General features: G+C 38.0%; 1 protein-coding gene across 2 annotated transcripts in view; it reads right to left on the reverse strand.

Moving 5' to 3' along the window:
- Positions 1–15,805, reverse strand: part of SPOCK3 (SPARC (osteonectin), cwcv and kazal like domains proteoglycan 3) — a 185,071-nt gene extending 169,266 nt beyond the window's left edge. For both annotated transcript variants that reach the window (XM_064652419.1, XM_064652418.1), the window contains exons 1-2: positions 15,714–15,805; positions 15,384–15,557 (exon numbers count right to left, since the gene is read on the reverse strand). In XM_064652419.1, the coding sequence (XP_064508489.1) occupies positions 15,384–15,557 (174 nt within the window). In that variant the 5' untranslated portion in view covers positions 15,714–15,805. The remainder of the gene's footprint in view (positions 1–15,383; positions 15,558–15,713) is intronic.
- Between the last annotated feature and the right edge of the window lie 755 nt (positions 15,806–16,560).

Raw genomic sequence — 16,560 nt, forward strand, 5'->3', positions numbered from 1 at the left:
TTTTAGCATACAAAAAGTGAACTAGATGTCAAAGTAACTGCTGCTACAATCAATCTTTCCAAAGTACTAGAGTTTTACTTTCAGAAATGTCAAAGTAATCTTGTTATATCAAGACAGTTTTACACAACAAAAAATACTACAAACACAAACACCAAGCAATGTAGAAAAACTTAAGTCACTGCAGAATCAGGATAAAAATTTTTAATATTGGTGTTGGTTCAATTAAATTTAACATCTGATTTCCCATGCAACTAACATTTATGAATAAAAAATTTTTTTTTCAATAGAGACACGTCTGTTAAAAGTCAAAAGAAAAAAGGCAAACATTTCTTTTAAATGCTAGTTACAAGAAACTGATCTTAGAAAAGTGAATCAAAAATCACGTAGATCACATCATAACAATAGCATAATTGGACAGGGGGAGCAATACATTCATCTCTTCTCCCACCAAAACATAATGGTGCAGTTTGTTTCACCATGCCAGCAGCTTTTGTTTTCTTTCTGCTCTAAAATTAAGAAATACTGAGAATTGTAGGTTACTACTTAAGGATTTTATCAAACAAAATATGAATCCTCCAACCAAATTCCTCAATTTTTGAAATGTAAAGTAACATAGAATAATTAAATAGAATATTTAATTCTCCACTTAGGTCTTCCTGAACTTAATTTATGTAAGTTATTACATGTTACAGAGAGGTCTACTAATCAGTAGTTAAAGCAAGGAATGCAGTTTTAACCTAAATTCTTAAAAATTGTATTTTAGTCAATACAGAATAAAAAAAACTTTACATATCTTACTTTAAATGATAGTGGCACCAAAACCCACTTTCGGTAGTTAATAAAATACATAATAAAAGGACCTTTAGCTGTAAGGAGAGAATACCACCTAAACTCAGGGACAAGCAACAAAAACATAAAATTACAAACAGGAAAATTAAGTTTCATCCCTGCTAGCCTGTGCAATATTACCTTCATTCCTACTTCCAATTTCAGGTTTTGCAATCAAAATTGTATGAAAAGGGTTTAGCAAAGAAACAAAGTCCATAATAACACTGTAGCATGTCTTTCTCCAGTAAGATATACAATGATTCACAGAAATTCTTACACAACTTGCTTGAAGAAAGCACCCATAACTTTTTCATTAACTGTCATCTATTTTGAAACAAGTCCATCTAATTAAAAAGCTTTATAGGGAAAATATTTTATGAGAAGTAAATTGCAAACCCACCAATAAAGTATTACTTATACCAAAAGCAAACAACAATTATATCTATTAAAAAAACCCCTCCATACTACTGGAATGAGCTACAAAAAAAAAAAGAAACTGGCCAGATAAGGACAAGCTTAACACGAATTAATAATCTCACTTAATGGAATCACCGTAAGTGATTTCAAAGGAAGTCTACTCCTAAGCCTTACATTAAGCACAGGCCTAAACTCTTTGCTGAACAGAGCACAGAAGACATCAGCATTTCAAATTCAACATGCAGAAATCAATCCCAGTAGCAAGTAATGACTAGACTATCAGTTTGGTTCAGCTTAGAAATTCAGTGTCAGAACCCCTCTAAGACTGATATCAATCATATTGGTCAACAGTACTGGACTAAAAATGAATCTTTATAGTTAAATGCTGTATTAAAAGATCAGTATACCAGATTATCTCATCATTCATACTTAAGGATGCAATAAACTTGTGTGTTCAGACACTAATGATTATTGTGAAAATTAAGATTTGGCAGTCAGTCTTATTTTCACTGCATTACTGAGAGATATAAGGAAATAAGTAAATTATTTTTTTAGTGTAGTAAAATACAGACTCCTAGAAATTAACTAGGAATCCAATCTAGATAAAAGAATCAGATAAATTCCACTCCTCCAAATAAGCACATATAGTAGGCTGCCTATCTAGAGTAACTAGACATCAATGAGAGAAGAACTCTGGGTACTATTTTGTATTTAGCAAAATGCATTAAGAATATTCTGCTGTTCCATAAGCCTTCACATATTTTCTCAAACTTTTCTTCGAAAGCTAACACTAAGTGTCTGAAGAAGATTTCAGGATTCTTCCCTGCCCTAGAAATTTACTTGGCAGCAGAGATACCAGGCAGTCATTACAAATACCTGCTCCTAACAGCTCAAGCCAAAAATCACTCAGAACAGCAATGCACAGCTAAGTAACAGTATCAGGTCCTTAAATAATTTTATGCTGTTGGAGTGAAGCCCTTAACTTCCTGTTAATCGTATATAAATGGATTATTTCTTAAACCCTTTTCCCAGTGAACAACCTACATAGTTTACAGGATGTTTTCTCTGCCAAATTGCCATGGTTTATAATAGAAATTAAGTACATCATACCTCTTAAATGAAAAAAAAAGAAAAAAAATACAAAAGTACCTGTATATTTTGAAAAGCAGAAAGCATTACCTAAGAGTCACAGTCAAATTCCATAGAATACACATTCAAATAAAACAGATTCTTGTTACAGATACTTAACTTAAACAAGCACACCATTCACTCAAATCCTTCATCCTCTCTTGCAGGAGACAAGAAGGAAGACTTCCAGATTCATACAGTCTATAGTCAGAAAGTACAAAAATGTTCCAACTCTGAACTTTCATTTAAAGTTTAAATCGCAAACAGAAAATCGAAATTATCTAAGTGATGATAAGATCTGAACTGATACCGAAGTTTTTTAGATAAGAAGTTCTATTTCTGATACAATGCAACTGTACTGCACAGCTTTCCACTAACCTAGGTTCAAAGACGACAGGGAGTTTACATGTTTACCAACACTACCCCCCAAGGTGTTCAATGGCTGGGGCTGTTGACCTTCAGTTTCAGAGTTTATAGTTTTTCCAGTTCCCTCATACTAGATACATAAAAATAACTTAAACTCGTGTAAAAGGGTATAAAATCACTTGTTCTTGCCTAAAGCCTCCAAGAAAGAACACTACCAATTAAGATGTTTATGGGAATGACCAGGGACTTGAACCTGCTCTAAAGTTTGAATCGACAGGGATATTTATCACTGTGACCAATGTCAAAGAACTCCACCTGTGGAGAAAATACATGCTGAAAATCCCTACAGTTGGTGCAACAGCAGTGAAATTGTGACTTTCATCTCACCCTACCCTCATTTCTAATTTTCTGGTGAACCTCATAAAAGGAAGGTGATGTAAAATATTTTGATTCTAAAGAAAATATTTAAATATATACAACCCAACTTTTTTGTTGACTAGGCAGAGGAGGGAAATAACAAATATTTAACAGATTTCTGAATAAAGATGAGGAAAACAAAAATGTTGGAAACATCAAGTGATCCAGTAGCTTTGTAAGAAAAAAAGCTGAGAAAGGTGTAAGAGAACTTCATCTAAGCAAAAAAACCCCAGGATATACTGTAATAAGAACAGAGAATAAACTACAGACTTCCAAAAACTTAGTTACAATTATACTATGGTATATGTTACCTACACCAGGTTTTGATTTTCTCTGCCTACAAATTTGCACCTAAATTTGGACATCTAAGATTTAATGATACAAGATGATCACTCTATTCTAGCACCAGATAAAAGAAACAAACACTATGTAAATCCATCCCAGTGCTTTGCTTTACTATAAACTCTATGATTTCCCACAGAATTAAGCCACACAGCAGAGGCTTTAACACCTCTGACAAAATAGGTTATTCAGCTTTAGTTTTTAATAAAATTATTATCTATATAAATGGTCCTTCTGATAAGACGGAAAATCTTGACTCACTAATATTGTCTTGCTACGCACTGTGCAGCTTTTTTTATGCTTGTCTGATTGTATTTTTTTTCAACGTAATAATTGTCACCCTCCCATTTAATTGAACTCCTGTACTGTTTTGCACAGTGCAATATGGGATTCAGCTAAAGGGGAAAGCAGAGTGATCATACAATATGCAATTCACTGTAGAAGCCTGGCATGTAAAGGCAGCATAGAGACACCTACAACTCCATGAAGCAATGCAGCAAATTAATCAGACACAGAGTTTAAACACACAAAGAGAAACCCTTGCAGAGGAATTAGACAAAATTAAATACTTTGATTCAGGTCAGTGAAACTGAAAGATTGTTTTCTACCTGCACCTCACAAATGGTTGAAGTGGGGAGGCAGGGGGAAAGTGCAGCAGAATAAAAAACAAGTAACAAATTATTCAGGAAAAAAATCATTGAAAAAGGGAAATAAAATCTCTACTCAAATCCAGTAGCTTAACAAAATAAAGAAACAATGTTTTCATTGTGTTTCATAAGCAGCAACAAATTTAGAATTCCTTTATACATAATAAAGCAAAAAGAAAAAAAATTTAAAACACACACAACAATATTGATATGTGTTCCACTTTAGACCACTAGATAGGGTTTTCTAATGAAAGCAAGCTATTCCACGGATGACCTTGTTTGTGCTCCAGTTCAAGTTTGCTTTCTTTCCATTTTTCAATGGAAAGAATATTTTTTTATATTTTATGCAAAATATATCCAAAAGTCTGTTTTGTAGACTTAATGTTCAAATAATGATTTTAATTAAATAGACTGGCATAATTACACCTCTCACAAACATCAGTGAACATATTCGCAGTGACCTCAATTAGACAAGACTCCACGCAAACCGAGTTCAGATCCAGTATAATACAACATCATCCCAGGGAAATCCACAGTGAAGATTTAATGAAGCTGGGGAAAGAAGCAACCCTAAACCTTCAAGACGAAGTGTTTAACTTCCAACAAAACTTGTCTAAATACATTACTTGAATGACTTCCAGTAAGAAGTCAGACACTATAGGGTTAGCTGACTACACATCACTGATGTTTCTCAAATTCTAATTAATTAAGCAGTATGAAGATGCTTTTCTTTTCTTTTTTTCCTTCATTTTCCTTCAACCAACCACTTCTCTTGATAAACACCAGGCATAAAATAATAAATCATGATGTCTTTTGTTTCATCCCTATGCTTGATTACTCTTGGCAGTTTTTTTGGTCTAATGAGCAAACTGTTTGGCTAAAGCTACGAAAGTTAAACAACTGACAAACTCAGTTGTCAAATCCAAAAATACATCTACTTCATTTCCAAGCTTAAATTTGTTTTATTGAAATATAAATAAGTGATGCACATTGATATCTTTTAACTCAGTTGTATAGATAATAATTTTACAGCTATAGAAGTTCTAGCTTCAACTAATACATTTTTTCAATTAAAAAAATGCTTTTTGATGAAATTAAGCAAGAGTAGGATCTGTGTATGCAGAAATTAAGCATGTGCAAATTACTAACCTTTATCTGCATTAGAATAAAAAGCACGAATATCTGTGGAAAAAGCAGTATTATATAGATATTTTTAACAATGTGAACGTTTTATTAATAATAATATCGGACAGAAATTTGCAATATTTTAGGGAAAAGGTTTCCTAATATTCATGCTGTTGAATAGTCCAACTACACTCAAACTGGGCTAGAAAGTCATAGTCCAACTCGTAAAAAATTCAAGATTCCCTTATTTTCCAACTACAGCGAGATAAGCACTGTTAGAATCCAACATCGGTTTTTCCTTCATAGAATAACTTCACAAATTTTATTAAACTATTTTTGATACCTTCTCCTTCCTTTCTTGGAGGAATTGGGAGTTCAAACACCCATTTTCTTGAAAATCTCTTGATGTTTATAGTAATACTTGTCTTGTTCTTATATGATACTTGTAGGTATGTAAAAAAAGAGGCAATTCTTCCAGTCAATGAACGGAAACTATTGCAGACAACTGCCTCACAAATCTGAGATATGAGCTCAGAATTATTATTTTGTTCTGCATACCACAAACATTGTTAAACCCATGTCACTCTCACTATACACCCAAAAATTATCTGCAATCAGTGGGATATCAAATAGTGAGATAAATCTGCAGACATGATAAGGCTGGACTTATAAAATACTTCTAATATTCTGTGAGGTATTTTGCTCCTCAGAATGAGGGATGGACAGAGTAAAATCTCTTTAAATTTTTACTGATTTAAGGTACCAGTTATCATATGCTTGTGTGTGTGTGCTCTCACACACACACGGCATGCATTCATTATTACAAAAAAAAATAAAATAAAAAAAATCAAACAGCTCAACTTTGCCATGTGCTGAACATCAAATACGCTACAACATTAGTACTTTAGAACCTTCTGGAAAAATGTCACTTATTTTCTTCAGACTAGTTATGTTCCTCAAAAATGTCTTCAACTTACAGAGGCTATACTACAATCCAAACTTAGAAAATTTGGAGGGAAAAAAGTGATAGTTTCATATGCCCTAAAAAACTATAATTTTTATGCAGGAACGAAGGGAGAAAAAGAAAAAAGAGAGGAATTGTAAACATTCAGCATATGTAAAAAGTACGCCAAGACAGAAAGGTATGGTAGCTTTTGTGCAAACCATAAGGCTGGGCAGAATTCAGTTTATAAACAGGACCTTCAGTCCTAGCGAAGAACATTGAAATGTTTTGAGGTTTTATGTGCCTTTATTAGTTCAATCTGCAGTACAAAACTACATAGTTAATTCTACTTCTGCATATCTCTCCCTCTCCATCTTTATGAGACTACATCTGCTGATCTCGGACTGAAATCTCACGATTCACCCTCATGTTACACTTAATTTGTCTAAGATGTTACTAACAGCAACTCCAAGGAAGTTTTGATCATATATCCCTGCGTCCTATGAGAGGATGTTTTCTTTTGAGGACCCCATGAAGATCAGTAGATAACACAGGTGGAACCAACTGCCTTTTCTCCTAACATAATTAAGTCTGTTACTTAATAGGGTAAAGAAATTCTGTCCATTCATGCAAGACCAGAGTTCATCAAAACAGGACTTCGCAACTGCCTACTATGAATTCCTGAGTAAAGTCAGGCACATTCAACTGCAAGATAAAATAAGCACATGGGTGAAAAATTAAGCATCTTAACAGTTTAGGAAACTCTTGATTTACTAAGATTTAGAAAAATAGATATACACTTCATGTGCTTTAATCCAGTTCACATATGAAATACTGTGCAGCATTTGCAGTACACTGACCAATCTGACAGCCTTTGCTGGCTTGGAAATGCATGAGCTCTTCACATTCACACTTTTCATTCCTGGATGCTGGAAACAAGACTCCCTACCTAATCCTTAGTATGCTTAAAGACTTGAACACCAGATTAAGACAACAAATATCCATCTTGGTGATTAACTTAATGAAAATCCTGAAGCCATTTCTCCATCTTCCTTAGGATTTGAATTAGCTTGTATTCCAACATCATTTGTGATTTTACGCATAAAAGTAACTGGCCACAATTACTGACAATGCACACAAAAAAATGCTATGAAGATGGTAGAACACAATTCCTTTTCAACAGCAAATTAGTATAAGAAAAATCAAGCACCCGTCCTAGTCATTGTCAAATTTGGGCCAAAGATGGAAACACTTCCAGACAGATCAGTATGAACTTAAATAGTATTCTTCCTTGTTCCTTCTGCAAAACAGCATAAATTTTCTACCTAGATCATCTGGGAATACTGCAGCTAATTAATTCCCTCACACTGCAGGCCTTAGAGATCAAATCTTAATCTATGCCAGTAGCACAGAGTAAAGACTCGATAAACCTGAAATGCTTTTGCCAAACTAGAATTTTTGGATGTAATATACTCTGTCAGGATAAAAGTAAGCCACTATACACAGGCAAGTGTATCATCAAATCCCATGGTCTACTCTGGCCCTAAACTTTACGAATACAGAGAGTTCTCACAGTTTGATGTGGGCTTCCTAAATCTGACCAAATTGGTTAACTTACTCTTGCAAAAGGCTTGTAGGGCACTTCACACAATGGATTCTTGACATTGCTGCTTTATGTGCCAATCAACCGATTCTGCTTATAAGAACCACTGTTTGGGTTTTCTCCTGAAGTGGTGTTTCAGTCACCAACATAAGCCCTACCAAATCCTTAAAGATATATGTATCATTAAATATATATTCCACACTCTTCATATTAATAACTTCCCTCTGTTTTAATAAAGCTGTTAAAACACAAGTCATTTTTCATATGCAGTAGCATATAACAATGAGTAAATTCTGTACCTCTCGCTACTATGTTACATAGATTTAACAACTGGAATAAACTTCATCATCAAGTGCGGGCTCAAAAAGTCAAAAGAGTTTGTTTTCAGCTGCATGCAGACCCCAGTATAAGTGTACTACCTTGAATTATTTGATGAATTGCAGAATTTTTTAGAGAGATCCTGAACAAACTGCAAACAGACAGTCTCTTTCAAGCCAATGATCATATCACATGAGAAAATAAAAAAATTAGTTCATAAGACTTTTCTGAGCACAATGTCAAGCACTGGATAGTCTTTAATAATATATTAAGATAATACTTTCTGGAAGTGGTAAGATACAAAAAAGTTTGAATGACTTCAATCTTTTCAATCCATTCTTTTACTGTGTTCTGTTAAAGCATCCACTCACAAAGATAATAACAAAGCTGTGAAATTACATCCTTATTGTAATGTGAAAGCTTTGTCATGGGCTAATTTCATACTGGCTCTCCTTGTGTCCTGTCTAAGGCTGCTACCTTATACTGCACCACCTTCTTTAGGTAAATCATTAGTTCCTATGTAATTTTCCCTATTGTCTACCAGTGCAAAATGAGGTAAAATGGGAAAGTAAAAGTGAAAAACCATTTAAAAAAATCTAACAAATAATTAAAGATTGTTCACATTAGGTAAGAATGTGCAGTGAAGCTCTGGACACCGATATTACCAATCAGAAACTTTTCTTTCTCTCTTTTCTTTCTCAGAAATTAAATTTTAAGAAATATGAAAATTACAAGAACTTTTAATACATCATGTTAGTATTTACTACCATTGCCTCCATAAAATTTATATCTAAAGCAAACAAGCAAGACTTTTAGTATTAAGCACTGACACCAGATACATAAAAAGAAGCTGTTTATCTATGGTTACTAATACATTGAAATATGTCAGGTTAAGACGGATAGGACAAAATGAAAACAACAGATAATAGGAATAACATGACTGTAAAATCAATGTCACAAATTTTAAAAATTACAAAATACATTTAAAAATTCAAAAATACCTTAGAAAAATAACCACAAAGCAAAACTGCAGCTATTTTACTAACAAGTACTTTTTATGTACTGATAGGAAAAACACAGAATATTTTCAGACTAACACCATCAATCCTTTTTTCCATCTTTTCCATTTCTATTACTTCATAGTAATTGAAGCATTTGATGTAACTAGCTGCAGAAAAGAGAAATCATAGCTTGGATTAGTATGTCTGCAAGTCCTGGCCAGTTTTCAAGTGTAACATCATCAAACAGTCACTGAGTTTAATAGCCGTGTTGCACCTGTGCCATGTCCCTGTTGTGTCATGACTCCTGGTGTATCCATGCTGTCCCTGCACAACCCCCCACCCCTGCCCCAAGATACACTGAATGAAACCTAGCTTCAGAGTAACTCCCAGGTATTCAAGCATAAGGAAACTTTTATTCTAACTAAGGTATTTCTAATTCTGCCCACGTTCCACTGTTTTCTACCTTCAGCCTCCCCTTACAATATATCTCTTAAACATCTTTCCTTTCTGATTGTAAACGCAAGACAGCCTATGTAGTTTCTGTTACTGTTACCATCTATTTGTGTATTACAAAGCTATTTATACCACACTATAATAAGCACAGATGGCTAGAGTCAATTCCAATAAGATTTAATGGAAAGACAAGAGAAGACTGGGTATCCATATCCACTAAATAACCTACAGCAAATAAAATAAAGATTATTCTTTGGAGAAAGGAGATAAAGATAAGATGAAACAATGTTATCAGCTTTACTTTAGATTATGAGGGCAATCTAAGGAAAAGCACATTACCATTTACTTAACTTCTAAACGTTAGCTGTATAAAGAGCTTCCAAGCTAATGCCTTCCAAGAGACATTAAGAGTTCAATGTTAACAATAGTTTGAGATTAGTAGACTGCCTTTTCAGACAAAAAAAAAATTGTCAATAGAAACAGGCAGCAAAAACAGACCATAGGGAAAGTAATCATGTGAAAGAAAAAAGGAATCTGTACTTCAGAAGGAATTAAAAGCACATATAAAAATCAGAAGCCTTTGTCTACAATACAGAAGAAAATTTAAGATTTCCATTACTCCTTCCCATTATAATTTGCCATAATCAATTTAGAAGTTATGAACAATTCAATAGCCTCTTAAATTTCCTAATTAAAATTAATACAAATTCCCAACATTTTCTCATATTTTACAGTTTAAACCAGAATGGTCAAGTCCTTATTAGTTTCATTTCAAAGGCAGTAATTATAGGTGTAGATACAAAATACTTATTCTTTCTGTCAGATCTCCTAGGCTTAAAATTTTTTCCACAAAATAAGTCATGAACAAAAATGACTGATACCACATTAGAGGTGCCAATAAGTTTCAAATACCACACTGGCATACAGAAAAGGTTCAATACCCTATTTGAAGAAGTAACTAATTTATTACAAGTTTTTGCTTTAACTTAGGCCTAAGACAACATAAAGAAGTTAATCTTTCATGTCTTGAAATTCTATTTCTTCCTGTTTTCATAATCATATGTATGTAGTAAAAGAGCTGCTAGAGCTGTTGTAGCCACTAAAAAGGAAAAAGGTATGGGTTTTTTTCTTACCCTGAACCACAAAATGTACAGGACAAATAAGCCTACCAGACTTATTTTCATTATCTTAATGAAATGTTAACATGAGTGAGGAAAGATGATGAGTGCTGCACTATCCAATACAAAATTGTCAGTATCCTCTAAAGTACATTCAGGATTCTCCATAAATGAGGAGGGCTTCTTGCCCTCTTCTATTCTTGCTGAAGTCCTTCTCCTCTTCAAACAAAGTTATTTACATAACTTTTATATATTTATATATATATATATATAATTTATAACATATTCATGTTTCCACTCTGGAAACGAAAACATAGAAACATGAAAACCTTCCAAATATTTACAAGGTAATCACACAGTGAAGTGCAAAGAACTTGTGATGAATCCTTTTTAAAACCGCCTTTGGCTCTCTAAGTTGTACAGAAATGTAGTTGTGATCCACAGCGGGGCAGAGATGTTCTGCTCACAACAATAATGTACAGTTGGAGGGGAGCTTAGTTGAGGGGCGGTATGGGGGAGGTATTTTTGAGAAGCCTTAAACCTCCAAAACAGATAAAAGAATAACGAATGCTGGATATTACTGAATTGGACACAGTATTTGATTCATCTCTTTTCTAAACACAGAGGTTTTTGCTAATGTTGAAAAAACCTATTCTTTACATATTTACAAAAGACTCATCTGAGGAGCCAACATGAGCTGCCCAAACTTGTCACAGGTTGTAGAAGGCAATACATTTCATGGTCAATGTGAGAACACTTCACAGCGAAGTAGATTAAAAGGGACTATTACCAGTGTAAACTTTCTCTTCATAGATGATCGGTCTAAGGTCTGTTACTTAAATTTTCTTCTACCATCTTTACCTTTGATAAATGTATTAACATGGTAGGATGATAGTTAAAACACTGCTACAATGCAAATTATTACAATGATCAACCGATCATATTATTTCATAAAAACACTATGCCATAGTTGAGATGAGGAGTTTATTTATCATTTTAAATTTGCAAATACAGGAATCACTTAAATTAATATCTCTTTCAGAAGGAAAAGTACAAACCACTAAGAAGCAAGTTAAATCTTAAATAACTCTTAAAGCAGCAAGTAAAAATTACCATATAAAATACAGCCTTTTTCATGAACACAAATGCACGAGACACTGCTTACAAATACTAGTTACTAAAATGCGTTAGTCTATTGAATGTTGCTTCATGGAATTTTGAAGAAATAAAAATTAAAATTTCTGAGAAGTCTGAAAGACTTTCAAATAGGCATACGACAGACAGTTGTATGCAATTTTGTCCGACTGACTGTAATGACCACACAAATAGAAAAAGTGATTATAAATGACAAAGACATTGTGTTTTGCTCTAGGATTAAAAATACCACCGCTATTTGGAAACAAGTCAGAAAGAGAATAAAGAATAATTCCTATATTTTGTTCTGCTCCACAGATTTACAGCATTACAAGTAATGAAGGTTTCCCAGATAAGACTCAGGATGTTCTAAGTAGGAAAGTATAAACATAATGCCATTACCCGATCACATTTTTTAAAAGAATAACCTGTATTTCAGACAAACCGCGGTTTATATAAATATATATATATAATTTTATCAAATGTTTAGTGCAATCATAATAGATCAGACCATTAACACAAAGTATTATAAATATAACCAAATATGAATGAAGAAGATTCCCTTAACAGCATCTACTGAAAAGCCCCAGTTCCCAAGTCTGAAATAAACATAAAATACATACACATGGGACAGGACCTCCCAACATTGTGACACCACTGGCTGCTGAAGCAGCCTAACCAAGCAGCTTGGAAAACCCTAATAAACATATCAATCCTGAGACTTATTTTAGTGACAGATGTTAATAGCTGCAGCTACTCAGCAACTGGACTACAGCAGCATTAAGACTGGGTTAAAAACTCTTCCTCCCCAGCTACTTTTGGCAAAAAGTAAACATATGCTTGTATATATACAACTCCAAACATTTGACTTGTACATATATCTTCAGGGAGTTGATATTGGACATATCAAGAATACACTTTCCTCCCTCCATCTTTAAGATGGGAAGTCACATATTCAAAAATGAGATCACTCTCAATTTTCGCACAGGAAAAAGATGTGAGGAAGTAGTCTCTAGCATTCCCACTGTTACACGTTAAGGCACAGACCTATTTCATTATTTTCAACAGATGTGTCAGAATGGTCAAGACCTTTAAAGAGTCAGTTACAGTTCTGCCTATAAAAAGTACTGAAAAGATCTTAGCTAATATTCTCAAGTTAATAACACATTGACAAAACTGACATTTTAGACAACTGTTAAGAGAGCTAGGTTTGAGGTTTGGCTTGGTTTTTGGGCTTTTATAAATAAAACATCACATCCTGGTTTATTCGGTTCTGTGAGGGCTCTCATTCTGAATAACTGTGTTCTTTCTCACTGCGATCTAAAACTCTTAGGAAACTGAGCCAATGAGCCAGAAGTCAGGGTCATTATCTTTCACATTAATCAGTCCTGTCAGTTAAGTCTTAAGTTAAGCCTTTAAATACTTCTTTTCACACCAGAATTCCATGTTACCCTTACATCTGTAGGGTATTTAAAGACTGCAAAAAATACCCTACTCTAATCAGAGAATTAAATTACAAACACAGGCCTTGCATACCTTTATTTTGATTTTAACTCTCCAAGACAGTTACCCCTACATATGTTTAAAATGCTGTTGTCCTGTTCCTTAACAGAAGACCACATTTGAATCACTAATTTGCTAATCACAAATTCAAAACCAACAAATTACAGTGAAGTATCAGGACCATCCATAAATATTCCAGATCAAGTACCAATGAATAGGACATAAACATTCTGCACAAAAAATAAAAGCATATTCATCACTGAAGTACCAGCCTCATAAAACTTGAACAGTGAAAAAATAAATAAGCCAGCATATTTGTAAATTACCTCAGAAGAATCAGTATGCAGTACTTCCTCAAAGCAGTCACTCTTAAAACCCTTGAGAACACCTACTTGTCACAGAATAAATTATCTGGCTAATATCCAATATTACAGTACATGTCAGTAGGCACCCAGGAGACAGGCATTAGAGAGCACTTAGCTTCCTCAGCCTTGCAGGGTAGTCCTTACATAAATGACTTTGCCCAACTATAAAACATAACTGATGCACTTAGTTTGGAGCTTTCTAGCAGTAGCCTTTAATCCTAAAATATTTATATAGCCCTGCATGTTGGTTTGGGGTTTTTATCCAAAATCACAGGTAGCAATTCACAGCACACTAAACAGCTATTTTTCACATGAACATAAGTTCTTTTAAGGTATTCAAGGGAACCAAAAATATCTGACTACTAATTGGAGTGTTCACAACACTAAAATTATGCTGTTTAATAAAAACTATTAGGAAAATTAGTTCTCCCACAATGCTAACAGTAACTCTTCTTTCCTAGTTGCTTAACATAAATAGCCAAGTTTGCATCCAACATGCAACACAGACGTAAAGCTAGAAAATTAATGCATCACAAGTCACTCCAGGTCTCAGAAAAAAGAGACTCCTTGGAGAGATTTACTTCAGTTCACTACTGCAAACCACAGTCACGAGCAAGCTGCAGCACAAGGAAGAACCTGTTGCCTTTTAAGCTGCAAACCAAATCTAGGTTTTACTCTATATCAAAGAAATTCAGCAGGCAAGACAGTAAATAAAACTGAAAATTATTTTCCAAGGTTGGAATTCAAATTTTTAAAAGCGACACTAAAGGATGCAGGATACTGGATGATCAAAGAAAAATCTTTTCCACTTAAAGAAATGTGAAGGACTTGTGAAAATTGACTGTCTTTCACTGAACTTGCAGCAAACAGAGACCGAACTAGAAGCACAGTCGAAGCACGCTGGAGGACAGAGCCACCTTAGAGCGGCAGGTTTCGTAACTGATGGGATTCGGGTCAGGCTGGGGCTGGTGTTCAGGGGCTCCGAGGAAGGCGCTCCGGACGCTCCGCGCACACTCTCCCCGCCTGACGCCCGCACCTCTCGGACACGGGCCGCGCTCCCCGCACACCCCCGGCTGTGAGCGCTGTCCCTTCTCCCCCGCCCGCCCCGCCGGTACTTTGACAGCAGCACGGAGACGCGGCAGTGCCGCCCGGCGCCCGCTCCAGGTGCCCGGGGAGAGAGGGAGGGGGACTCTGCCCCGGGCGGCACCGGCGGAGCGGCGGCGGGGAGAGCCCCTGCCCCCGGCCCGGCCCGGTGCCCCCACCGCAGCCTCTCCGCAGCCCCCGCCGCTCCCGCAGCGGGGCGGGAAACGGGGAGGAGAGAGGACAAACGCGACTCCCCCTCCGCCACTTGGCGACCCACAGGGCGGAAAGGTGCTCCCGCGGCCCGACCCACTGGGCCCGGAGGTGCGGGCTGTGCGCCCCGCACGGCCCGGGGCACACCGCGCGGGCCGCGCCGCTCAGCGGCGGCAGCGCACCGGGAACTGCCCGTCGGGACCTCCCTCCTCCCTGCCGAGGCGCCGCCGGGAATTAAAATGAGAATTAGGATTCCGGGAGAACGGGGCAAGTTGAGGCTGCACCCCAGCCCCGCTGCCCAAGAGATGCCCTCCCCGAACGGAACCAGCGGGAGCGGGCCGGGCGCGGCAGCCGGCTGGCAGGGTGGAAGGGCTCAACTTACGTCTCGGAATTTGTTCCACTGCCCGACCTCCTTGTCGTACTGGGAGATGGTCGTGAGCCATTGTTTATCGTCCAGAAAATTGCCGCTGTCCGGTCTGCCCCCGGCCGCCGCCGCCGCCGCCGGGCTGCACCAGGCTGCTGCACACACGCACACCAAGGCTGCCGCCGAGAGCATCTGGGCGAGAGGAGACACGGGCACGGGGGTTACCCACTGGGGAGCCGAGCCCCAGCCGGGGGCTGCCGGGACAGCCGCCCGCCGCAGGCCCCCTGGCCCACCTGAGGGCGGGGAGGGGAGGGGAGCGGATGGAGGGGAGGCTGCCCGGTCCGTCACCTTGCTGCGCGCCCCGCACCCGCGCTCCTCGCCGCGCCGGAAAGGCGGCCCCGCGCGCTCTCCCGCTCCCTCCCCGCACGCGCCGCCGTCTGCGGCCGCCCGGCCGCCCCGCTCCTGCTCGCGCGCCGCGCGCGCCGCCCGCCCCTCGCCCCGCCCCGCCCCCGCCCCGCGCGCCGCCGCCGCACCGGGACGGGCGCGCTCCCGCCGAGCCCCGTCCGGAGCGGAGCGCTCCGGGCAGCCGGGAGCGGCGGCGGGGCCGCCCGCAGGGCCCGAGCCTTGCCGCGCCCCTCCTGACCCCACGGGAGCCGCGCTGTGCCGGCGGCCCCTCCGGGTGGGGCTGGAGGCCGCCGGCACTTCTCTGCAGCTGCGTTGGCACCTCGTACCCCGAGTTGGGTCTGCGCAAATCCTTAGATGGACACGATCTTTCAAAACTCGCAGTCACGTTAAGATAGAACTTCCCGCGCCTTCGGGGCAAGGAGAGACGCAAGCTCGCAGGTCGTCTCTGAGCGCTGCTGGAGGCACATGCGGTGCCGCCTGCCCGTGTTACCCATTTTGTAAGGATCGTGTACTCTGCTGTCTTTCTGGCTTCTGTCTTTTAAACAGCAACTATATGTTAACTCAAAGCCTTCACTGACATCTGGTTGCTTTCCCGAATTAGTTAAATTTAATTTTTGGAATGAGCAAGGTGCATAAATAGTTCAATTACCTTTTCAGCATAGCTGACTCCATATTTAATTTTGAGTTCCATCTGCTATCCTGTTGACCTAATTCATCTAATTTTGTAATGTTAGCTTTGTTCCCTAGACTTGAGTAACACTCTGCTTTTTAGGTTTGTATTAGCTGCGTG

This window comes from Pseudopipra pipra, chromosome 4, assembly GCF_036250125.1.
Source record: "Pseudopipra pipra isolate bDixPip1 chromosome 4, bDixPip1.hap1, whole genome shotgun sequence".
Taxonomy (NCBI): domain Eukaryota; kingdom Metazoa; phylum Chordata; class Aves; order Passeriformes; family Pipridae; genus Pseudopipra; species Pseudopipra pipra.